Source organism: Eschrichtius robustus, chromosome 5, assembly GCF_028021215.1.
Source record: "Eschrichtius robustus isolate mEscRob2 chromosome 5, mEscRob2.pri, whole genome shotgun sequence".
In the NCBI taxonomy this organism is placed as follows: Eukaryota; Metazoa; Chordata; class Mammalia; order Artiodactyla; family Eschrichtiidae; genus Eschrichtius; species Eschrichtius robustus.
Window position 1 is genome coordinate 18,652,417 of NC_090828.1, and position 24,754 is coordinate 18,677,170.

At 59.8% G+C, this 24,754-nt stretch overlaps 1 protein-coding gene across 12 annotated transcripts in view; it reads right to left on the bottom strand.

Moving 5' to 3' along the window:
* The window catches only part of SPEG (striated muscle enriched protein kinase), a 56,050-nt gene that overhangs the window by 8,384 nt on the left and 22,912 nt on the right, over window positions 1-24,754 (bottom strand). For 8 of the 12 annotated variants that reach the window (XM_068544377.1, XM_068544380.1, XM_068544378.1 and 5 more), the window contains 24 exons: window positions 21,487-21,662; window positions 21,164-21,252; window positions 20,058-20,278; window positions 17,327-17,587; window positions 16,041-16,199; window positions 15,752-15,941; window positions 15,422-15,645; window positions 12,902-13,021; window positions 12,552-12,656; window positions 11,769-11,975; window positions 11,261-11,384; window positions 10,971-11,146; window positions 8,298-8,410; window positions 7,782-7,950; window positions 7,438-7,534; window positions 7,136-7,336; window positions 6,040-6,097; window positions 5,368-5,445; window positions 5,071-5,249; window positions 4,520-4,546; window positions 3,733-3,885; window positions 3,513-3,555; window positions 2,414-2,482; window positions 214-2,173 (listed from right to left, as the gene is read on the bottom strand). In XM_068544377.1, coding sequence (XP_068400478.1) covers window positions 214-2,173; window positions 2,414-2,482; window positions 3,513-3,555; window positions 3,733-3,885; window positions 4,520-4,546; window positions 5,071-5,249; window positions 5,368-5,445; window positions 6,040-6,097; window positions 7,136-7,336; window positions 7,438-7,534; window positions 7,782-7,950; window positions 8,298-8,410; window positions 10,971-11,146; window positions 11,261-11,384; window positions 11,769-11,975; window positions 12,552-12,656; window positions 12,902-13,021; window positions 15,422-15,645; window positions 15,752-15,941; window positions 16,041-16,199; window positions 17,327-17,587; window positions 20,058-20,278; window positions 21,164-21,252; window positions 21,487-21,662 — 5,199 coding nt within the window. The remainder of the gene's footprint in view (window positions 1-213; window positions 2,174-2,413; window positions 2,483-3,512; window positions 3,556-3,732; window positions 3,886-4,519; window positions 4,547-5,070; window positions 5,250-5,367; window positions 5,446-6,039; window positions 6,098-7,135; window positions 7,337-7,437; window positions 7,535-7,781; window positions 7,951-8,297; window positions 8,411-10,970; window positions 11,147-11,260; window positions 11,385-11,768; window positions 11,976-12,551; window positions 12,657-12,901; window positions 13,022-15,421; window positions 15,646-15,751; window positions 15,942-16,040; window positions 16,200-17,326; window positions 17,588-20,057; window positions 20,279-21,163; window positions 21,253-21,486; window positions 21,663-24,754) is intronic. The other 4 variants (XM_068544376.1, XM_068544375.1, XM_068544374.1 and 1 more) reach the window with 1 other exon arrangement.

A 24,754-nucleotide genomic window follows, 5' to 3' on the forward strand; every position in this document is an offset into this window, starting at 1 on the left:
TCTGCCCCTCGGCCTCCCGTCAGCCCAGCCCTGCCCGTTCCGTCCTCAGGGCCTCCAGAAACGCCTGAGCCTCTTTGCGGTGGGTGTCCCCGGCCCTCTCCTTCTCCCAGAGCGTCCCTCCAGCGCACCTGTCATCCCAGCCCCACGCCCGCACTCCAAACACACTCGTTCACACATTCGCCCTCCACTCTCCCCTCCTGGGCCCCTCCTCACCTGAGGAGCCCGACGTGGCGCTGGCCTCGGAGCCCAGGGACTCCGCGGAAGGCGTGGTGGCGCCGGCCTGAGCGGCCAGCTGGTTGTGCGCGAGGCCCAGGCGTCGCAGACTCTCGCCCTCGGACGTGGCCCTGCGCAGCCGGCTGAACAGCGGCGTGCTACGGACCGACGCGCCCCCGGAGTCCTCGCTGCTGCCGCTGCGCTGCAAGCGGCTCGACAGCCGCTCCAGCGTGGAGCTGAGCCTCCTGCGCACCGTCGGTACCGGGGAGCCCCGCGCCGAGCTGCCGCCCTCTGAGCTCTCCCCATCCCCACCGCGGGCCTCCCAGGCCGGGTGGCGCTGCGCGGGTGGGGTCCGCCGCAGGCGCTGGGACAGCGACAGCGAGAGGCGGCGGACGAGGCCCGGCTCCCCGACCGCCCTGAGGTCCTGCACGGAGCGGGAGCGCTCGGGCCGTCGCACCAGCTCCAGCGGCGTTCCCGCCGGGCTGGGCCGGTACATGCCATCCTCCTCCTCCTCCGCGCCGCGGAAGAGGCCGCGCTCCTCGGAGCGCGAGCGGCTCAGCAGCCGCAGCCCCCGCGACAGGGGCGACTCACGGCTGCGCTTGAACTTGGCTTCGAACACTGCCTCCGACTCCAGGTTCTCGATGCTGCTGCTGAGACTGCTCCCTGGCCTGCGGGGCACCGTAGGGACCCGGGCTTTCTCGAATGGCCCTGGCGGAGACCCGGCCGAAGGCAGGCGCCTCTCGGAGGCTCCCGGAGGCGGGGAGACCACCCTGGCGAACACAGCCGCGTGGGGCTTGGGCTCCGACGGCGATGCGACAGGGCCCTGCGGGGGGCCTTGCGCGTGGCCTGACAGCTGGAGCGACTGCATGATCTGGGCATAGGGTGTGAGGGGGGCCGCTAGGGTTTGCGGAGCTAGGGGGGGCTGTGTAAGCTTGGGGGCTGGTTCTGGCGTGGACTCTGGGGCCTTCTCTCGGGCAGGCTGGGGTGCCGAGGGCTGTGCAGCATCACTGGCTGTGGCGACAGGAGGTTCTGAAGCCTTAGGGACACTGGGCTTGGGGGCGCTGGGCCGCACAGGGCTAGGTAGCTGGGCCTCGCTGAGGGCGGACAAGGAGGGAGACTCCTGCAGCCTGCGGGCCCCGAGCCGGGCCACGGGGATCTCGAGGGGTGCCCCAGCTCGGCGGTGCCGGCCCCCGGGCTCCGCCTCAGCCTGCGAGAAGCTGCTGCTCTTCTGCAGGCCCCGGGTCTCGGGCGGGTGCGGGTGGTGGGGTGCTGCCTCACTGGAGGCCGCCCGAGCCAGCCGGGGGTCCCTGGCACGGCCCCCCAGGCTCTCCAGCAGGGGGCCCCTTAGGCCGCTGACCTTGCCATCCTCAGGGCCACCCCGCAGCAGCCGCTGGCGCAGGGCCTGCAGCCTCTGGGCATACTCGCCCTCGCCCAGGCCTCCTCGGGTCAGGCGGGTGGCCCCCGGGCTGGGGCTTCGGCGCTGCGGCAGCTCTACAGACGCTGCCTTGTGCAGGCCCCGGCCCGGCTCCCTCGGCCCGGCCCGGGGCAGGGCGCTCTCAGCCGAGCTGCCCCTCCGGAGCTCTCCCCGCCGGGGGCTGGGCTCCTGGCCTGGGGAGGGGAGGACCTGAGGGCTGGGGGCCTCCTGGTCCTGAGAAGGGGCCTTTCCTTCCTCCTGCCAGTCCATGGGGGTGGCGGCCCCAGCCTCTGGGGTGCCCAGGGCCTCATCCTCAGTGGGAATGTCAGTGAGGGACACCCGGGAGCCCGAGAACTCAGGCTGCAGCGGCCGGGGCACTGAGGGCAGCTCCTCCAGCTCTTCCTCTTCAGAATCGGAGGAGGACGACAGCCCTCCACTAGGGGGTGGTCTTCTGGGTACAGCCACCCACACACGCTCCGGGGGTGCCCGCAGCAGCTCAGGGATGGGGCGCAGCACCAGGTGGCACTTGTAGCTGATCTGGGAGCGCTGGAGACAGGGTACTAGAGTCAGACCTGAGGGACCCATGGGGCCAAACTGACCCACTCAGGCCCACCTCATCCCCGGGGGAGAAGGCTACGGCGGGCAGAAGTGGGAGCTGAGAGAATTAACAGGTGGATGAAGACAGATGAGCAGAAGTGAGGGCACCTGATAGAAAAAGCAGGGTTAGAGAGAGAAGGCTGTAGAATGAGAAGATGAAGCCACAGAGCAGGGCCCAGCCAAACTCACCTGCCATCTCCGCCGGGAGAGGAATAGCTTTAAGTGATCCGTGCTCACCTCTGCGCCCCTTGCCTGTGCCTGTAAACCAAGAAAGAGGGCCTGAGGGAAAGTCCTCTGTCAACCCTAACCTTCCAGGTTTGGCAACGGAGAGACAACGTCCACAGGAGGGGACAGTAGACAGAGCAGCGTCGAGTCTGGGCTCCTGGGGCTCCCTTTCCCAGGGGATCTGTCACAATTACTCCCACAGTCAAGGTTCCCACGTGTGGACAAATTCCCTGAACCTAAGCGGAGAGGCAGGAAATCAGTGGCTCCTAGGCTTCAGAGCTTACACCAGGGCTCAAGGCCCTGTCCTGGTGCACTGGCTGCCCTGGGAGGCCTGTGCTCAGGCCCGCAGCTTGAACCCTGCTCCCCAGCTCACCATCTGTCTCCATGTAGAGACAGTGCCCCAGACATCTATCTGGAGCCCTGGGGGGCCAGACCTCAGATGCTTCCCTCAGCCACCTTTTCAGAGCTCATTTCTGATCTGAGAGACCAGGTTTGTACCCCAAGGACAGATACCAGAATGACCTCAGCCTTCTGTTGACCCAGCACAATGCTCCCTGGACGGTTTGTTCAGTCGCTCTTTCTGGGTCATTTGCTGAACCCCTCCCTCTGCCTGGCGCTGTGCCCTGCAGTGCTGGAGTTTGAAGATGAGTGAGAACTCTGCCATAGGGAGTTCAAAACCAAGAGGACAAGACAGCCAGGCCACCCACCAAGCACACTGTGTGGGACCAGGGCAGGATGGAGGCGAGCCACAGGAGTGAGGAGGACTGGGGCTGGTCTCGAGAGCCAGGGAGAACACAGATGAGCATCCCTAGGATGAGGAGTGGGGGTCCAGACCTGTGCCTCGGAGTCCATGATACCCCAAGCTGAGCTTCAGTTTCCTTATCAGCAAAAGGGGAGTGATAATACCTTCCTCTGTAGAGCTATTGTCAGGCTAACAGATCATATGTAAATAAAGTGCATATCATGGTTACTGTACACACTAGGGACTCAATAAAATGGAGCTGTTAATAACGTTCTCGCTCCTTCCACCTCTTCTATCACCATTTTGCAAGACAAGACTCACTTTAAACCAAGGATGTTCTAGGGTCTCCTCTGCAGTAGGCCTCCTGCAAAGGAAAGAGGATTAAGAAGGGATTTATCATTCATTCATTCAATAAATGTTTGGGAAAACGGGGCCTCTAAGGAGTTGGGGGATTGACTGTCTATGGGCGGAGGCTTGGGCAGGAGTAGGGGCGGCGTGAGGGGACTCTGCATGGGGGAGGCTCCTCGGGCCTCGTACTCACAGCTGGTCCCGCACCAGCACTTTGATGAGGAAGCCCCGGGCCTCCCTGCTCAGGCTCAGGAACGTGGTCTCCTCGAAGGCCACATTGTAGTTTCGGATGTTCATCAATGTTGTCCGATCGTTCTCCCCGACAAACGGAGAGATTCCCGTCAGGCTGCAGGGGTGGAGATGGCTGGAGTGAGAGGTGGGCCCTGGGGCTGAGATGAGACAAAGTGGGGTGCCAGTGGGAGCACAGGGCCAGGGACAGGCGGAGGCTGGGTGAATCTGGGCAGAATCCTGCAGATTTTTGCCTGTCCTGCCCCTACTCGATCCCCTGAATGGGCAAGGAGGCAGTACTGCCTTGTGACCTGGGCGACCAGGTCCTTATCCCAGGCCTGTGCTCTAGAGGACCTGTTCCAGCCCTCCTCCAGCCGCGGCCTGTCCCTGAGGTGAGGAGCCTATGCCAAGGGGATATGCCCCTGGAGCCTGGGCCTTCCCTTTGTAGCCCACGTTCTGGACTAGTTCCCTGCCTAAATGGCACTGAGCCGGCACTGGCCTCCCAAGCACGCCACGTGTGCCCACCCCTTATGGAGGAGTGTGGTGGCGGACAGAGCTTGGACACTCAGTCTGGGCGTCCATATTCATGCATGTGAGGCCCCTCCCAGTGCAGGAAGGAACCAGGGTGCAGAAGAGAAGAGGCAGGCTGCAGGCCCCCAACTTCTGTCTTGCCCCAGGCTCTGCAAACATTAGGGGTGGGCCTGCTACGAGACTGTTAAGAGACGGGGTCCTGAGTGCAGAGGGGTCCTTACCAGAGGAAGGCGACGACACCCACGGGCCTGAGGGGAAAGGAGAGTGGATGGGTAAGAGGACAGCCCAGGTCCCACCACAAGCGAGCAGTCCTCTTGCTACCACTGATCTACTGAGGAAAGGTCCTCCCTGTGAACACTGCCGTGGACAAATGGGCACAGGGCTGCCTCCTTGGGGGAGGACCCTGAACCCAGAGATCCTGACATGCCTGGAGGACTCAAGGGTCATGGCAGGGCCAGCCTAGGAAGCCCAGAGGAGTCTGGGGACCAAGAGACCGTGCCTGCCTCACTAGGGGCGACAAGGTGGCTGTAGGTACGGAGGCCCAGCACCCAGGACTGTGAGGGCTGAGGCCTTGAGTGGTTGGGTCAGCCCTAATGGATGAGGGGGAGGTAGTGACATGGGCAGGAGACCCCCGTGAGCAATGCCACCAGCCAACTGTCACAGTAGGCATCCGGGCTTAGTAAAGCTCCTCTCTGCCACTGAGCGAGCCCTCAGCACGGCACCGAGGGAAGCTGCCCTGGCCCATCCCAGCAGCCCAGTATGCCAACGTTACCAGATATCAGTGACCCCAGAGACAGGGGTCTGGTTGACAACCTCGGGTGCCACGAACTCAGGTGTGCCGTATTGGCAGTACTGGGGCTCTCCCGGAGTCAGCTCCTGGGCGTTCCCGAAGTCACAGATCCTCACCTGCTTCTCACCCTCCACACCATCCCACACCAGCAGGTTCTCAGGCTGCGGGACACAAGGCAAGACACAGGAGCTGAGTGCAGCGGGGAGGACACCCCAGTCCCTGGCTCCCACAGGACACCCACAGGCGCTGCCCGCTCCCCACCCCACACCTGCATCTCACCTTGACATCCAGGTGCAGCACACGGTTCTTGTGCAAGTAGCATATTCCCTCTAGCACCTGCCTCATGTAGGCCCGGATCTGTGGAAACAGGAGGCCCAGAGTCCGGGGCGGGGGTGGGTATTATGTTTGATCACCACCAGGGTTGTAGCAAGAAGCCAGGCCATGCTTGGGAAGTGGCCTTCAGGTGGCTGGTGGAGGGGGCTGAAACATAGGTTTGGGGTTACTGAGATTCAGGGCTTCCATATACAACTGCACAAGTTGGGCACAGCACCATTATAGGAGGGCGCCATTTGCATGATAATAAAAAGAATTGTGCAGTGCACAACTTGTACAGCCCTACATGGCAGGACAGCACTGAGACTGAACACAGTCTAGATGGGGCTCCTTCTGGGGTAAGACTTGAGGAACCTTTATGTGAGGAATACTGGGAAACAACAGAGTTGGGGGCCAGGGTGGGTGCCGAAATTTTCAGAAGACAATTTAAGTCCCAGCGTGGGGGTGTGCTCTGATGGGGGAAGGGGGCTTTGCTGCCTACCTAACAGTGCTCTCCACCACCACCCCTGGCCTATTCGCGGGCACAGATGGCATGCCCAGGACGCACCCCTCGGGTCTCAGAGCTCAGGTGGGTGAACACTGGTGCCCAACCTGGCCCCTACCACCCACTGCCCTCACCTCAGACTCACACACGGTGGGTTTCCTGGCCATTCGCTCCAGCAGCTCCTCTGTGCAGCTATGTCCTGGATCAAGGAGAACAGTGACCAGTGCCAACTGCTGGGCCTGCCTTAGGCAGTGCCCTCCACCCCCAGAGCTCAAGTCGGGTCCCAGCTCAGCACAGGGTCCTCCCTCCCCGAAAAGCACATCTGCTACCAGTGAGCAACTGCACCTTCCCTCTTCCCCCTGTCATCTGGGTGCTTAGATGGGACAACCATGCTTGAACTCTCACTTGCTGTGGGATCTCAGGCAAGTCACCTAACCTTTCTGAGCCTAGGTTCCCTCCGGTGTCAAACAGGGATAAGACTCCTCTCACCCACCTTGTGAAGTATCTATAAGGATCAAGTTAGAGCAGCATTTTGTTGACTGTGGATGGAACTCCTTGACTCTATTTGAGAATGACCCAGAAGGCCCAGGACACATAATAATTTGTCATTTTACTGAGGTTTGGGTTAGAACAGTACAGACTGGGAGGCTAGCATGTAGGACACGGTCACCCTGCTAGTGGCAGTGACAAGCCAACCATCCAGCATCCTTACCTCAGTGTGACTTTGTTTAACCATAGCTCTCATGAAAGGATAAAATCCATTCTTTATGAGAAGAGCCTCTCAAATAAAGCCAAGTATTAATGGGGTCACTGTAAATGTTCAGATATACTGTATTGCATTTCATGATAAAAATCATGCGCCTTTTGCCACCTGTGTGACCTCAGGTGAGTTACTTAACTTCTCTATACCTTAGTTTCATCATCTATAAAATGAGGATAATAAAATTACAAGAGATAAGCATACGTGATGATTAAATAGATTAATATCTGTAAAACTCCTAGAACACTGCCAGGCACACATCAAGCGCTATGTAAATTTAAGCTAAAAAATATTGTTTTTCACACAAGTCTCCAGACTCCACTCTGTGAAGTATTTATAAGATGTCTTCGGAACTCCCAGTTGTCAATGGGACCATTTTGTAAAGTGTGAAACGTGTTGCTAATTGGCTGTTACAAGGACCAGTCATTCAGGCCATGTGTCCCCCACCCGCCCAGCCTGTCCCAGGATACAGCTCGGTGACAATGACCAGTCCCCGGCGCCTCTCGAAGGCCTCATGGAAGTAGAGGATGCAGTTATGCTGGAGCCGGGCCAGCAGCCGGGCCTCTCGCCACGCCGATGCCTTTGGCTTGGCCTGACTGGGGATGAACTTGGCTGCAAACTCCAGGCCGGAGCTTCGCTCCACTACACGCCGCAGGTAGGAGAAGGCACCCCTGGGTGAGGACACGGGGAGCGGACAGGGCTCAGGCGTTGCTGAGCCTCAGGCCCAGCCTCCCTTGGGCCCCGGACACCACACCCCCTCCTAGCCCCACACCTGCCGATCTCCTGGTGGATGTCATAGAAGTCGCTGAGTCTCCTTCCTCGCTGCTCCTCGTCTTCCCTGACCCCCTCCACCTCCATAGCTGTCTGAGCTGAGGAGAGATGCCTGGTGTTAGGTGGAGAGGGCAAGAAGGAACGAGGGCAAGAGACTGGGACAGGGAGGGCAGATGGAAGACACGGAAGAGAAGCAAGAATGTTGGCGCCCGAGGCAGAGCTGCTGGGGCTGGAGGAGGTGGTGGTCTGGAGTGAAGGGCCGGGTGAGTGATTCCTGGTGGGAGGGCGCTCACATAGGATTCCTGGGTGAGCACTTGGCCTTACTCCTCTTGAACTCCAGCCCACCTGAGTGCACAGCCAACTCTGCTTTGCAGGAGACTTCGCCAGCCAGGTTGCGGGCCGTGCAGGTGTAGACGCCTCCGTCCTGGGACCCCGCGCTGAGCACCACCAGGGAGCACTCATTCTCTTCGTACACGAAGCTCACGTGGTTGCTCTCGGTCAGCAGCATCTCGTCCTGCAGAGGTGGCCGTCACCTCCAGTCCAGGCCTGGCTTCCCCTCCACCTGGGACCCAGCTTTACCTCCACGCCAGAGACCCAGTCTCATCCCTACCTTAGGGCCCACCATTATCTCTGCCCTAGGGGCCTTGCTCAGACCCAGGATCAGCTCCACCCTTACTTCCCAGGTCACCAGCACCTCTGGGTCCCACTTCCTCCTTCTTATCACACCTCTGGCAACTGCTCTGCTCTCGGTCCAGGCTCCCCTGACCCCTCCCACACCCCCAGGAAATCACTCCTCCCTTCCCCCTAGGCTCCTGGCCAGCCCCAGCTCGGACTCCATGGAGGCCTTCATCAGCCTCTGACCTTGTACCACATGATGTCCGGCAGTGGTTTCCCCTCAACCACCACGGCGAAGCGAGCGGTTTCTCCAGCTCCCACCTCAACGTCCTCCATGATGGACTCAAACCGAGGGGCCTCTGAAACACACAGGGGTGAGGGTGGGGGAGGGAGGGGAGAGAATATGGGGGTCACGGGGCCTGCCTCTCTAAGCCCTCCCTCAGCAACTGGCTCAGGCGGAACACCAGACCCCCCCCCGCCCCCCCCCCGCCCCCCCCACCCCCGCCAGAGCCCCAGCAGCCCACCCTGGGGCTCTCAAACTCCGCCCCCAGCAACATGAGTTCCTGGCCTGGACCAAATGGTGTCCCTGCAAATCCAAACGTGACGTTCTCCAAATCTCAGAAAACCCAAGCCGGGGGTGCAGGCTTGCTTTGTTTGGCTCTCAGTATTCATTTGCCAGCTTTGAAATTAGGAGATTTTCACACACAAAAGAAATCTGGACTTCCTGCCTCTCTTGGAAAATCAGGACTGGCTGTCCTGAGCTGCTTCCCTCACTGCATTAATGGGCTGGCGAGGAGTGGCCGACACTGCCCCCTGTGGGTGGTGGCCCTTCAGCACAGTCCTACCGTGGGCTTCTCGAACTCAAACCGTTCTGGGCCCTGCAGGCGGCTCAGTCTGTGACCCTGAATCAAGTTCACGGAGGGCATTGCCTCTATCTTGAAGTTTTCTCTCTGAATCTTATTTAAATATTTAAGGGGCCTTCAACCATCTGGGAGATGGCAAGATGAATCCACGGGTACCGATTCTCAGTTTAGTTCTCCCACATGTGACTGATTTTATTCTCTGCACATAACATGCGGTTGTGTTATTTCCTGGTAAAGCAGCTTCTAATTCTCATGATGGAATTAAATACATATTCCAATGTGCTTGTGCTTTTCGGAGAAGCCTATGACTTCCTGGTGCCCTCCCCCTCCTCTGAGAATGTTTGAGGATCTGGGCTTTAAAGGGAGTGGGAGAGAGGCCCTGAGGGAAAAGCAGGGGTGCTGGGCAAGGAGCACTACCCGGCCACAGGCACACAGCTCAACTTTTATACAGATAAAGGGGGAGGTCATCCTGGGGAAGATGCATCAGCGGAGCAGGTGTGGAGGAAAGAGGCCATTCCATCCACCTGGGGGGTAGGGGGTGGGGCACAGCAGGAGGGGGTGTGGATCCAAGCCCCAGGCCTGCTCTAGCCCTGGCCAGCTGGGACTCGGTCTCCCTCAGTCACTGTCCCAGCCAGGCTGGCTGCAGGGCTCTCAGTGTCCAGAGCCTCCCCAAACCCCAGGGCTCCTCCTATATCTGGGAAGAAAGATGAGTCCTGCAGATGGTACAGTCAAGGAGCAAAGTGGTTGGGAATTCCCTGGTGGTCCAGTGGTTAGCCCCGTGCTTCCACTGCATGGCGGGGCGGGGCGCCCAGGTTCAATCCCTGGTCGGGGAACTAAGATCCCGCAAGCCACGTAGTGCGGCCGACGAAACAAAACACACACACACACAACCAAGGAGCAAAGCAGTGGCTGAGTAAGAAGTGCCAGGGTGGGGTGGGGGGAAGCTGGGCAAAGGGGAAGACACATAAAAGGGAAACCAGTACCCCATCTACCGCGGGGCCAGTAGCACCCCTGCATCTCCTCCTCACACACCCTACTGCCACCTCTCTCCTACTTTAAGACTGCCTGCCCTGCCCTCTAGGAATCTGGTCCCTGGTCTGCTGGGAGTGGAGATGGGGGCAGTGACAGAGGTCAGTCTATGAAGGTCAAAGGATCAGAAGGTTTCAAGTGAACTTCAACAATTTTTTTTAAAGCACTAGAAAATGTACATTTACCCCGTGATAAGATGGCCTGTGCTAACTAAAATGTCACTTTCTTTGCATTTGGTTGGAATCTTATCTACTCAGCAGGTAACACTGTTTAGCTCACGCTGATCTGACGTTCGGAGTGGCAGTTACATACGTCTAGAGTTAATTAACAAACCGGAAAACAAGATAATTACTACTTCATGCATGTTACAGTCTGAGAGACTACATCTTGAAAGGAGAAATTATAAAAAGGGTCCTCACTGCAAAGGTTGGAAGGCCCTGTCAAACAGGCTTGTGTGAAAGGGCAGCAGCCAGGATCCCCAGAGCTGGGAGTCTGGGGATAAGATGCCTCACTTGGGCCTTTTTCTTTTTTAAATTGACTTGGTCCCCCACCTCCTCCCAGTTTGTTTCATTTGAAGTACTATTTCCTGTTGTGTTTAACACAGGATCTAAGAACACTGGCTGGCTTTGTGGGGCATCCAGGCTTGAATCCCAGCTCCTGACTTATTAGGTTGTGTGACCTTGGGCCTGTTACTTAGCACACTCTCTGGGCCTCAGTTTCCCCATCTGTAAAATGGCGATAATAACTGACTCCATCTCACAGGGTTGATGTAAATATTAAATGAGGTGATACACGTAAGGTACTTAGCACTGAGCCTGGCACATACTAGGTGCTCAATAAGTATCTTATTAGTACTGCTATTGTTACTAGTACTGCTATTATTATGGCAGTACTATCTAATTATAGTATTATCTAATGATGGACAGGCCTGAGAGGGGAGACATAGGATTGGCAGGTGGGTGTGTTCACCTGGGGGTGTGAGGAGAGGGCTGTGGGCCTCAGAGGGAGGGAGGCAGCTGTCACCTACCTGCCAGCTCCAGTGTGACCGAGCAGGACTGTGTGCCATGGCGGTTGTGGGCAGTGCAAGTGAGGGTCCCCACATCCCGGCGACCCACCCGGCAGATCCGAAGACAGTACTGGTCATCGTCTGGCTGGCTCAGCTCATACACACCCGCCCGGGCCTCTAGGAGGGCCCCTCGGCAGCTAAGGGACACAGCACAGGGAGGTCACCCAGGATCCAGCCCCAGGGAGGTCGGCCTGGCCGGCTAGAGCGGGACTGCCTCATGTGAGGAGTAGGGCATGCCAGGTGGGCCCCACCTCCTCCAGACGACCTGGGCCTCCACGTGGTTGAAGGTGACGGTGACACTGGCAGGCTGTCCCTCCACCACGCACACGATGTCTGGCTTGTCCAGCACGGCGGGCGCCTCCTCCAGGGGCGGGCCTGGGAGCAGGAGGGCTGGCTCTATGCTGGGCTTGACACCAGATCCTCAGCACCCACTGCTCCTTGAACCCTCCCAATCGCCATGCGAGCTCCATTTTTACAGACGAGGAAGCCGAGGTTCAGAGAGGTTTAGCGACTTGTCTAGGGAACTCAGCCAGAAGCAAGCAGCAGAGCTGGGATTGGACACCAGAGCCTCAGCCTTGCCCACTGCGTGTGCTGCTTTTAGGAGTAAGAAGGAAGCACTCTGACAGGTAGGGGTCGCGCCCAGCCATGCCAGTCCCACCCTAGTTATCACGTCCACACCAGCCCTGGAGCCTCCTCCATGGACACTCAGTTCCCTGGCCCAGTAGCTCTCGCCCCCGCCCCACAGAACACCAGGCTCACCGCGGTCCAGCAGCTGCACGGGCTCAGACGGGGGCGAGGGCTTGCTGCTGCTCTTGATGGTGGTGCTGAGGATCCGGAAGACGTGCTGGACCCCCTTACGCAGCCCGGTGGCCGTCCACCCAGGCTGCCGCAGGCCCGTGACCAGTGCCGTCCAGTGGTCTGAGCTCAGCACCTGGTGCTGCACAGTGTAGGTCAGGGCGTCCGGGTCTGGTGGGGAGGCAGCTGCTAGAGGCGGGCCTTGCTGGGGTGCCCCCCGCCCCCGTTCAGCTGGCTCGGGACTCAGGGATTCATCATCAGTCTGCTCTGAGGACCTGCCTCAGTTTCTCCTGTCTCTTCTGCCCGCCCCCTATCTGCTCCTGCCCAGCCACAGGCCTGGCCAGGCTCAGAGCCCACGAGGTGTCAGGCATGGGATCCAGTTACAGGCATGGAGGGACCTTGACTTAGTCCCGATTCCTTGCTACTACCTGAGGTAGGGAGACTGAGGCACAGAGCAGTAGGAGATCGTGCACAGGGAAGGAGAGGGGTTCCCTGGGACCACGACCCAAGCACCCAGTCCCTCTGAGAAGAGAAGGGCACGTGGCAGCCCCCCTTTCTCTCCTCTCCTGACGCAGAGCCAGGGCTCTGTCCACCATGGGGAGGAGGCCCACAAAGCTGCTCCTGGCCAGGGCCCCAGTGCTCCATCCATTCCTACCCACACCTGTATGTCCTCCTGGGCCTTGCCCTCCTCTCCTGGCCCCCTCAGTGCTCCCGCCCCCACCCATAGCCCTGTGTGGCTGGACCCACCGATGGCCACGTCCAGGCTCCTGGGGGCGTTCCATGCGAGTGTGATCGTCTTTCCGGTCACAGCCACTACCTGTGGGGCGCCATCTGGGGGGCCTGGAACCACATCTGAAAGCCACAGGTCCGACGTCTGCTGGGTCCTTTCAGGCTCAATGGCCCCACAGGATCACCAGGCCTCCAGGCAGTGGGCTGGGGGCCGGGGGCACAGCCACGGGGGCAGAGGCAAGGCCAGCTGGCTTCCCAGGGGACCGAGGGGGAGGGAGCTGGTGTGGAGGCCCCGCCCTCACCCAGGCCCCTGGGTGGGCCAGAGGCTAGGCTGTGCACACCGCTAACCGGGAGGGTACCTGCCTCACCTGTGACGTAGAGGTGGGCATAGCAGGCCGCTTTGCCCAGTTTGTTGGCAATGACGCTCTTGTAGACACCAGCATGCTGAGGTCCCACAGTAGGGAACACCAAGCGATGGACATCCCGGTCTGTGGGCGGGGTGGGACAGTGATACTGTGTCTGAGCTAGGAGGATACTTTGGAGGGTGGGCCCATGCCACCCAGGCCTGGCCCTTCACCCCACCCCGCTAACAGGTGGAAGGGAAGGGTGGGGCAGACACAAGAAGGCTGTCCATCGTGCAGCACACTCTAGGTCCAGGCTACCAAGTGCACACCTGCAGCCCTGCACCTCTTGCCTGTCCCTCCAGCACTACAGGCCCAGCCACTTCTCATCTTCCTCCCACGCCAGTTCACTCTCTGTGGGTTCCTGCCCTGGAGAGCCTCCTCTTCTCCACCCTCACAGCCACTGCCGGTCCCATCTCCAGCTCAGAGCCCATGAAAGGCTCCACGCATGCGGTCCACACACCCCACCAGCAGCATCGCATGTGATCTCTCGATCTAGGGACCTTAATGGCACCTACTGCTAACTAGGTGGCCTCCAAAGCCCTCAGCCCAAACCCCCGTCCAGCCTCGTCTCCTGCTATTCCTACACGTCCTGACCCTGACCCACCATCAGGTCCCTGAACAAGCCACATGAGTTCCTTCTCCAGGCCTTTGCTAACAAAATTCCTCCCTTCTGGACTGTTCTTCTCTTACCTAAGGCCTCCTTCTCCTTCAAGATGCAGTTCAAGTGACTGCCAGCCCTGGGAACTCCTCTCCACGCCCCTGGTCCCCTCTGCACCTCCATCTCTGACTCCCTCCCCGGGACCTCCAGCGCCCAGCCCACAGTGCTTTGGGTGGTCCTTCCTCTTTTCTTGCACACATCACGCCTCCTGTAAGCTCCTTAATGACAGAGCTTGTATGTCCTGCCAGGCCCAGAACTGGATGCCTTGCATGCAGTAAGTGCAAATACATTAGATTATAAATTACAGTAAGAGTTGTTTGCACTGTACCCAGCCCATGCCAGATACTCGACATACATTTTTTCTCCATAATCCTTTCAGCAACCCTGCAAAAGTATCCTCATTTTACCAGTGAGGTCAGAGACATTAACAAACTTGTCCCAAGGTCACACGGCTAACAAATGATGAAGCCATGGCTTGAACCTGGTTCCCTCTGATTCCAAAGCCCTCTCCCTACACCATGCTTCCTGAATGATGGTCAGGAGGCCATCCCTGGCGGGACGTGAAGGGGAAGAGATCTGCACTGTCCTCTTTCCTTGACGTCAGGGCCATCCCCAAACACACCTCCCTTCTCTTAGCGGTTATCTCTGCATGGAACACCCACCCATTCATTCATCTCTGCTGACACTATTTATAAAGGAAGAGAAGCCCAGGGCTGCCACTGACCCCAGATACAGACAGAAGCAGAGGTGCCGGCTCAGATCCTGAGACAGACACCCACCGGGGGCCTCAGAGCAGATTGAGAGATAGGAAGCCTGTGGGCTGAGCAAAGACAGTGGCAGAGGGGACCGAGGGGAGGGTCAGAGCCACAGTGGTGACACTGGAGATGGGAGGGGAGAGTGGGGCACGGGTGACAGGGGACGTCCTGGTTAGGAAGTCAGACGGTATTTGTCTGCTTTTGGGTAAACCCCTGTCCCTCTGTAAGCCTCAGTTTCCCCATCTGTAAACAGGGGTCATAGTACCTGCCTTACAGGCCCGTGGTGAGGAAGGTGAGATCATCACGTCAGGCCTTTAGCACTCAGGGCCTGGCACTCAGGAAGCGCTTAAGAGAGGGGAGTTTTGTCACGTGGCAGCCGTAAGAGGAGCCCACCACGGGTCATGGGGTGGCACTGTCTGATGAGGCATAGGTAGACTTTCTCACACGAGACTCAGACTCCTTCAAGGATGGAACTGAGATACACCGTGAAAAAGGATTTTTCCCTGCTCTGTCTTCTTTATCTACTACTGAACAACCCTGGACCAAGCATCCTTTTGACGGCAGACACGACCCACATCAGGCTTTTCACTGGAATTTCTCCAGGGGGGCGTGAGAGCATCACTTCATCAACACGGATGGTGATGGCGGCAACAATGACAGCAGTAACGCTAAGATTTAACACTCATTGGCCTCTCGTTATTTGCCAGGCCCTGCTCTAAGTGCTTCTGTGTATTAACTGCTTCAGTTCTCCCAACAAGCCTACCACAGATGAGGAAACTGAGGCCTGGAGGGGTTCTGTAACTTGCCCACGGCCAGCAGCAGGCTGGACTGCCAGTCCAGTAAGTGCTAACAGGACACCGAGGCCCAGTGTGGTGACCCAGCAGATGGGTGTTGTGTGGGCTCAAGGAAGGAGGCAGTGACCCCATAGCCTCTCTGGGCTCCCCTCTCCCAGACGCCCTATCCCTGACCAGGTGAGAAAAGTAAGGCCCGAGGGTAGGGAGAGGGGGCGGGCACTGCAAGCAAAGACGGTGCTGGAGGGGACACCCGCAGGGTCCCTTCCCGGACACCTACACTGTGTCATGCGCCGGTCCTCGCTGCTCTGGATGCGGTGGCCGTTGTGGAACCAGCTGATGGTGGGGTAGGGCAGGCCGGTCACCTGGCACTCCAGCATGGCTTCCTTGGCCAGTCCCACGTCCAGGTCCTGCAGCGGCCGCAGGAAGTCGGGCATGGACAGCCGCTCCAGCTCGCCCTGCTCCGGCTCCTCGGGGATGGACGGCATCTTCTCCAGCTTCGAGCTGTAAGAACCACACAACTGCCCAGAGGCCCGGAGCCGCACCTCCCACCACAGGGCCGGGGCCCCACAGAGGCAGCCCTGGCAGCACCGGGGGCCCCGGGTGGTACCTAGGGCCAGTGGCAGCCGTCCGAGGCTCCTCCACGTAGAGCTGGGCTGAGCAGTGGGCCTGGCCGTGGGCGTTGGTGGCACTGACCTCGTAGAGCCCCTCGTCCTCACTGCCCACGTGGGCGATGTGCAGCGAGTGCAGACCTCCTTCCTGCCGAAGTCGCAAGTTCTCGCTCTCCACCACGGGGCGGCCTGGGAGGGAGGGGCGGGCGTGCAGAGTGGCCTCAGCCAGGGGCCCTGCCCTCTGGCCCTGGGGGGGTCCCCCAACATCTGCAGGGCGGAGGGCCATACCAAAATGAGTCCAGGTAACAGAGGGGGGCGGGCTGCCGCTGATCTTGCAGTCGAAACGGGCTGCGCGTCCCTCCAGCACCTCCACATCCTCCAGCAGCCGCGTGAACAGGGGCGCCAGCGAGGGCCTCACAGTCAGCCGGGCACTGCAGGTCAGCTCATCTGGTGGGGAGGGGTCAGCACTGGGGCAGGGAGGGCCACAGAGCCCCAGGCACCCCGACGTGTGGGTCCTGCCCTCATGCTGGGCAGGAAAAAGGAGCTGGGCCAGAACCTGGAGCCTGGCAAGAGCCCAGCGAGGTCCCAGGGCACCCGAGTGAGGCAATGGGCAAGATCTAAAGAGCGGACCATCTCAGGAGGCTGGCAGTCAGCAAGGGTGGGCGGCAGGCTGCCACGGTGGCTGGGGATACGGCAGGATTCCAGGGCCCGGCCTGGCTCTCCCCCCGTCACCTCATCCTGCCCACCCAGGATGAATCTCAGCACAGCACTAGGAGAAGGGTCTAGAAGCTGAGCCCACTCCCTCCCCCACACCCCTTTCCCCTACCCTTGGAACCCTCCTCTGCCCCTGGGTTGTGCCCACACTCCCTCACCCGCACCCCAGACCCAGAGCAAATGCCCCTGTGCCCCACTCTACCACCCCACACAGAATCTTCTGGGGGAAATAAGAGCCCCTTACGCTGACCTGATCCTTTCCTGCTTACAAAGCCCCTCTAGTGTCACCTTAGGTGCTCATCACCACGACCAGATGAGGCATTATCTCAGCTCTTCAAATGAGGATGAAGACCAGGTCAGAGACGTCGTTAATAATAACAATGGCTGACATTTACGAGGCGCTACACTTTGCCAGGTGCTGTGCTTTGTTCTTTACATACATTATCTCATTAGTCTTATCGATCCCCCTGTGAGGTAGGTATTATCATGATCCCTTTTTACAGATGAACAGTCTAAAGCTCAGAGGGATGAAGTGACTTGTCCAAAGTTACGTGACTGGTACATGGCAGGGCAAGAACTGGAACCCAAGCGCAGGTGTGGTCACCACACTTCAGCAGCTGGCTCCCTAACAGGAACCATAGCGAACACTGACACAGAACGTGCTTTGTGTCAGCTGCGACAACAAGTGCTGATTTATGGAGGCAGGTGTACAGCACCATCTCCCACCCCACCGCTCTTCTCCCAGGAGATGGAGCCCCGTTTCCTGGGCATCTTATTCTGCGCCCGGTCCTTCACCTCCACTCCCCTCCCTCCAGCTCCTGGGTGCCGGCGGCAGCCCTCTGGCCCAAGCAGGCAGTTACCTTTGGCCGTGCTGAGCTTGCAGGTGTAGACGCCACTGTCGTCCTCATGCACAGAGGTGAGCAGCAGCTTGCATTTCCGGCCATCGAAATGCATCTTGCATTTCAGCAGTGCGGGCTGCAGCAGGCGGCCTCGGCACAGCCAGTCTACCTCCACGTCGGCAGGACCTGCCACCAGGCACTCAAACAGCGCCATCTCCCCGGCCCCCACGTCCACGTCCTGCAGGGGGGCCAGCACGGCCAGGGACCGGCTTTCAGGGTGCGCTGGGGGAAAGCAGCCACAAGGGGCACACGTGGAGCAGACAAACACGGGGCAAGGGAGACACGCACGCACACACAGAGAGACAGACAGACACAGAAAGAGAGATGCATTTTGTTCCTCTGGAGACAGGGAAAGCCCGCCCACCCAGCAGGCCAAGACAGCAAGGAGCTCCCAGGCCTGGCTTCAGGATGGCAATCCCACGTGGGACAGAGAGGGTGAACTCAGGGGAAGTGGGAGGGAATCAAAGGCATGAAAACTGAGAGGGCCACATAGGGGCAGAGACGGCGGCGGAAAAAGAAAACACAGCACACCAGCTGGGTACAAACTGGACTTTATTTGAGCTAAGAAACAGGTATTTCTGAACATGTCCACACCCCCTACAGCAGGCCCCTACTCCTGCGCCAAGCCTGGCTAACTCCCTCACTCCCAGACAGAGCATCCCTGGCCCTCGCCGTGAACAAGGGAGCCCCAAATGGGCCCTAAGCCTGCCCCGGGCCAGAACTCAGCCAGGCCTCTTCATCAGCACAAGGCCCAGGGGCCTCTGGCTTTTGGTCTCTTGTGAAATAAAAAGTATTGTGCCATTTGAAACCCATTTCGGGAATGGTCAGTGCCCATGTGCCCCTATTCTGGAATGGTCAGTGCCCCCTGATCCCCTTGTCCACAGCCCCCTGCCCCTCTGGCCCCCTCCATCCTATGGATGCCATGCCCTGTCCTCTCCCCCTCTGCCTCACCCCACACCAGCTCGGAGGCATCCTTCCCTGACTGTCACAGACACACAGACAAACGGAAAGACAGACAGGGCCTGTAGCAGCGGCAGCACATGCACTCGCTGGGTGCTCCCCTTCGGGGACAGACTGGGGGGTGGTCTTGATACCCCTCAGGGCCGCCCCCTCCTGGCACTCAGTCCGTGGGGGGGGGGGGGCTCCCAGCCTGCCCAGCCATATGTCCACTGGGGGAGGAAGGGTCCACAGGGGCTCATGGGCTATCCCAGGATGCTGCGTGGGTGGGGAGGGGAGGGGAGGCTGGGACAGGGTCCGGGCCGGCAGGGTCTGTGGGCAGGAGGCAGTGAAACACAGCGAGGTCCGAGAGGTGCCTGAGACAGGGGCGCGGCTCGGAGGGTAGCGGGGGGAGCGCAGGCGGCCCCTGAGCTCACTCGCCTGTGTACAGACAAAAACCTCAGTCAGCAAGCGGCAGGTTAGTGCAGCACACGCACACCCACGCACAGGCACGCACGCGCACGCAGACCTGGCTAGGGCCCCTCTAAAACGGCCAGGGCGGCACTGCCACTTTCAGCTCCCCCAAGGTCAGCGCTGGGGTGAGGGCTGGCAGTCAGCCAGAGGCCAGGTCTCCGGGGTTCCTGGGCAGGCAGAGGCCCTGGGCAACCAACCAAGGGAGAGGCATTCCTAGGCGTCAGGGGCACCCCAAAGCCTGGGGGATAGTGGGAAGAATTCCAAAGAGAGAAGCACCGAGATGTGGGTTAACACAGAGAAGCAAGGCAGAGCCAGACCCTGGAGGGGAAGGAGCAGGCCAGAGAATGGGGCTGGGTTCATGGGGGTGAGAGCTGAAGAGCTCAGAGGCAGAGGAGGCGGCAACCCCAGGAACCGGAGGCACAGGGCAGGGGAACTGAGGCTGGGGGTGCCCAGGGAGATGAACATGACTCTCAGGGTCCAGGCTCCAACAGGGGGCCGGGGGTCTCCTCAGAGCCTCTGCCAGGAAGAGAGGGGTGGTGGCTGAGTGTGGAGCTACGGAGGGGTTCCTGGCCCTGAACTGCCCACGGGGAAGGGTGAGTAGAATGTGAGGCAGACGGCCTGCTCTCACGAGGAAAACCACTACCCCCGAGGGCAGCCTGGCCAGGGCCTGCCGTCCCTGACGCCCAGAAGGCCACCCGCCATTATGCCCCAAGTCCGGGGGCCCAGCCCTCTCCACATTTCCCAGCTCTGCTCACCCTGACACCCCTGGGGGCCCTGCGATGCTCCAGGCCCAAGTCACTCCAAGGGCCCCTCCGGACGGGTCCAACTATCAGACACTCGCCACTGCCACCCCCAACCACAGTATCTTCTGCACAGCCGTGGGATGGATAGAGGAGGCGAGAGATGAGCGGGGAGTGGGTGTGAGGAAGGGGCCTGGCAAGGGCAAGGTGACAAAGGCTTATTAGAGGAGTGTGGGAGGACGGCCGGCAACAAGAAGCAGGGTCTCTCTGGCTGGCACCAGGGCAGGCGTGATGGAGCGTAGGGGAGGCAGTACTGTGCAGGAAGCTGAGCGCTGAACAATTTGCTGTGTGGCCTTGGGCAAATCGCCTCCCCTCTCTGGGCCTCAGTTTACTCAACTACAGCATAAGCAGCTGAACTTCGGGACCTCGAAGGCCCTCTCAGTTGTGGCACGCTATAACTAAGCTTGTGTCAAAGTTGACAACTGGGCAGGGACAAGGCGGGGTCCAGGGCAGGGGGTTCGTAGAGAGCGTGAGGTACTCACCTCTGACCTCCAGGCGCGCCTCGCACTGCCGAGCGCCATATTCGTTAACCGCCTTGCAAGTGTAGAAGCCGGCATCGCCCCGCTCAGCGGCCAGGATCCGAAGCTGGCAAAGCCCACCCTCTGCCTCCTCGGCGAAGCGCCGCTGGTCTGGGCGCACGGGCTGACGGTTTCTCAGCCTGTCAGAGGGGCTAGAACTCAGTCCCTGGGCCCAAGGTCCTGACCTGCAGGCGTGGGGAAGTGGGGCTGCAGAGCCAAGCAGGCCTCCCCTCCCTCCACATCATCTGTCCACTCCTCAGACCTATCCCGCTGACTGTGGGCACCCCTCACCCCTGGGTTACGGGGCTAGCTTTTCACCCTGACTCTGCCATCCCACCCCCTCCAGGAACTTCCAGCCCCCTCTGCCCACCTGGGTCTCTCCCCTCTTGGAACCTAACTGCACTTAGAGCAGCACCAAAGCTATTCAGATCTTAACAATTCTTAAGATTTCATGTTTTGTTTTTATTTATTTTAATGAACAGATAGCTTTCCCACTTCCCAAAAGGACTATGAATGTTAAAAGATCGCACTGGGGACTAGAAAATCAATTAAAAATGAAAAACAGAACCCAAACCAATAGGAAGCTAAGTGAACTGAATAATCAAATGGCACCTGGGATGAAGCACTGCAGCTGAGGCCCGAGTTTAACTCTGGACTCTGGCAGCTCAGACACAAATTGTTGTGTGTGGGTCTGGCACAGGGCCGGGCGCAGAACAGGCCTCAAAAATCACCCTATTGTCAAAGGATGGGTGTTGAGGTGGGAATGGCAGGGGACAGGCTTCTTCAGGAGTGAGATGACTCCTGGCTAGTCATGCCAAGCAGACAGACAGGAGACCGTGTGTTACCCAAACCCCTCCCCAGAGGGGAAGCCCTGAATGAGCATGAACACCAGGCAAGGGGCAGGGGCATGTTGGGGGTAGTGGCACCACTGCACCTGGGGTGAGGCCCCCCCGGGCAGATCACTGGGAAGTGCACAAAGGGTCCACTGCTCTCCACCCAAAGCCAGGCTTCACAGGGCCCAGCCTGGAGTGGGGGAAGCTGGCAGATGGTGGCCAGTGACCGCTACTCACCAGGAGACCACCGGCTTGGGCTCGCCCTGCACACAGATGCTCATGGTGACATCTTGGCCTTCTCTTACTGACTGGTCCATAAGTGAGACCTGAAGGGGGACCCCAAAGTGTCAGGTGAGACAAGGCCCAGCTTTGGCTCCTAGGGGCAGGGGGATCTGGGACAGAGGCCTCTTCCACACCAGTCTAAGGCTGGCTCTGGATAAGAAGGGTTAATGGGACCAGGCTCCAGGCCTTACTGGAGCCTGGTGTGGCCCCAAGACCAAGGGGCCACACAAAGGAATAGGGGCACCCAGGGATCTGGGGGCTGGCCTCAGGGATCTGACCTTGAAGGTGGGGGGCGCCTTGGAGCCAGTGTCGGAGGAACGGCGGTTCTGGCCAGGACTAAGCTTCATGGTGGGGGCTCGGGGCCAGGTCTCCCCGGGCTCTGGGAACTCCTCTGGGGGGCTCAGGTACTCCTCGTCAGAGGTGATAGGGCTGCTGAAAGGGGATGTGGACCCGCCTGGAGGAGAGACACAGGAGAGGTAGTGGCGTAGAGATGCCAGGGGAGAAAGGGGGGCAGGGAGACTGAGAGAACTGGATGGAACAGCCTGGGGTCAAGGTCCTGATAAGGTCTGCAATGTCCCAGAACCCAGGAGCTCAGGCAGCTCCCACAGGCCAGCCCTGCCCTGACTTCACTTCCCGGGGTTCCTACTCACTCGCTGAGTAACCTTGCCCAGGTGCTTCCTGTCCCTGAGCCCCTGACTCGTGCTCTGCCACAGACTCTCCCAACCCTGACCCTAATCCTCTTGAGTGGGGGAACCATAGGGAACAGCCTGGGGCAAAGGATTCAGGCACCAGAGGGGCCATTCCTGGGCCCTGTGGGAGACTTGGAATTCCACTGGAGCAGGGAACCCACATTCCCGGTACAGAACTGCAGGCTCCCAATGCAGGTGGTTCACATCTCTGGACCCCAGAGCGGCACAACCAGGACACCTGTTTCTCGGGTGAGCCGGGCCTGGTGCAGAGGAACACACACCTCAGACAAGCCCTATCCTGACCTCAGTGCCAGGGCCAATGAGGTGGCACTGTCCAGCCAGCCCTTCCCCCGCTCCCTTCTCAGCTTCCTGCCCCAGATACCCCAGGGACACCTGTTGGCCCCATCCCTACAGCAGAGACCCCAGAACTCTCAGGGGCTGGGAAAGCAAAGTCGGACTCATCCACAGAGAAGGGCAGCTCAGCCTGGGGAAGAGGAGGGGGCACCAGCATTGCTTTGGGGGAGGGGTGTCCCCAGAGCCCTGATGCCCTCCCCTGCAACTGGCCAGGGGCCCAGCCTCACTGAGCTGGCTCCTATCCGACTGCCAAATACAGACATGAATCTGCCGCAGCCCCCTGGCCCCTCCTCCTGACCCCCCACCCCAAGCCCCTCTGGCTATGCCAGGGGCAGGGCTGCACCCCAACTCACCCCGAGACTCTGCACACGGACCCCAGCCTGCGCTTGCCCCGAAGGCTCTGTCCTGGCACCAGGCCCTCCGGCTGCCTGCCCACTGCCCACCCCCGGCCGGCCGGCTCCCCAGGGAGCAGGAGCCCAGCCTACCCAGCCCCACTCACTCTGCTGAGGCTCTGCACGAGGTCCTGGGGGAGGGGAAGGAGCCGGAGGAGGGGGAAGGAGGAGGTGAGGGCTGGCCAGGCCGGGACAGGCTGGGTGGCAGGCAGGCAGCTGGCTGGGGAGATGGTGCCTGCTGAGACCACAAGCAGCCTGGGCCCTGGAGTGGAGGGGGCGGAGAGGGGAGGGGCAGAGCGGCCAGCTGTATTTAGCCACCCTGCTCATTCCCAAGCAGCGGGACCTGCCTTTTCTCTCCTTACAGCTTCTGGACCCTGACAAACAAAGCCCCCTCAGTGGCACCTCCACTCAAAGGATGGGGGCCTCAGTCCCCAGGGGAAGATGGGGGTGGCACTTCACTGCAGCAGCCAACATGCTCGCACTGACCCATTTGTTTTGACGTGTCCACCAGAGGAGGTACTGACGGCAAATGGCCCCTGTGGTGCCCCTTTCCCTGACCAAATTGCCAAGATCCCTGATGCTGGAATCCACACCAACAAGCCTCAAATACTCTAGCGCAGGGCCATACCCAGTCTTCTCTGGTGCTAAGAATCAGAGAGCTGTTCGGCCTCCTTCCCAGAGATGCTGGCCCCTCAACTTGAGGGGCCCGGAATCCCACCTCTGCCTCCCCGTTCCTGCCATGGCAGGTTTGGCCCAGGAGCCCCCCGGGTTCCTGGGTCTGCACCCAACCCCCCTCCTACAGGCTCTACCAGGGACCTGTTGGCAACGGTCCCTCACCCCGTCAGCCCCACCAGAGCCAACAGTCAGGAGGATGGAGGCTGCTCCCCTCAGCGACCCCTCACAACTAGCACCCATCTGGACTTGGTGGCCACGGGGCTTGGAAAAAGAGCAGCACAGCAGGGGAGCTGCTGAGGAGAGGTCACATGGCCTTCTCCTGCCTCCTACCACCCATGCCCCAGGGCCACATTCCCAAGCTGTGACCCGTGTTTCCCAACATTCCCAGTGAACAAGGGCGGGGGGGGGGGGGGGGGGGGGGGGAGGCACCATTCAGGTTGGCTGTCCTGACATGGGGGTGGAAAGGGAAGTCAGGATGGCACTTGATGAGCCTCTGCTCTGGGCTGGGCCACTAGCTGATGCTGAGATCACCGGCATGGTCCCTGGAGGAAGGCACTCCCTCCCCCTCTGGGGTCACTTCCAGGTTGCACGGCACTGAAGCAGCTCAAGGGCCCAGGGAGGGACTGCGGAGATTAGAGCTGGATGGGCAGGGTTTGCAGGGAGCCAGAGACCCCTGGTGGTGTCTGGGGGAATAGCACCCTAGGGGCATCAGGGGACCAAGTGATTCAGGAGTCCTCAAGCCCCTTAGAGAGGGGAACTGTCAGAGCAGCCCAGGCAGGACGCTCAGGCTCCAAAGGAGTCAGAACTAGGCCTCTTCAAAACAAGGCAGTGGCCCCTCACCCCTCTGTACCCCCAGAACTGCAAGAACAAGGAGGCTGATCAAGGATTTGTCTCCAGCTCGCAGAGCCTCTGGGGCTCCACACCAGGCCCTGGTGCCACCCGACTTTTCACTGGCTCCACTGCCAAAACCATCTCTGTCCCTATATCCCAGCCCTGCTCCACCCACAAGCCTGGCTCTCACTGTGGGAAACATAGTTTACACCAGCCAGGGAGACGGCAGCAGGTGCCCCCCAAATCTAAGATGCACATATGCCCGCCATGTGCTGCCCCTACACACTTTGTGCCCTTGTCTCGCCTTTCAACACTGCTTCCAGGTCAGATTCATTTAATGAAAATAATGGCATTGGGGAGCCCACAAGTTGGGAAGCCCTTCATCTCCAGACCAGTGCATCTCAACATCCCCTAAGGTGTCCCCAGGATGGATATAGTCACAGCCACCCGCATGAAAGGCGTCACACAGGGCCCTCTACATCGGGGTTTCTCAGAGTCGTCCCTGAACCACCCACATCAGGACTACCTGGGAGCCTGTTTAAACTATAAATTTCTGGGCCTTACTCTGACCTGAAGAAACACGGGAAATTTGTTAAAAGGCACCC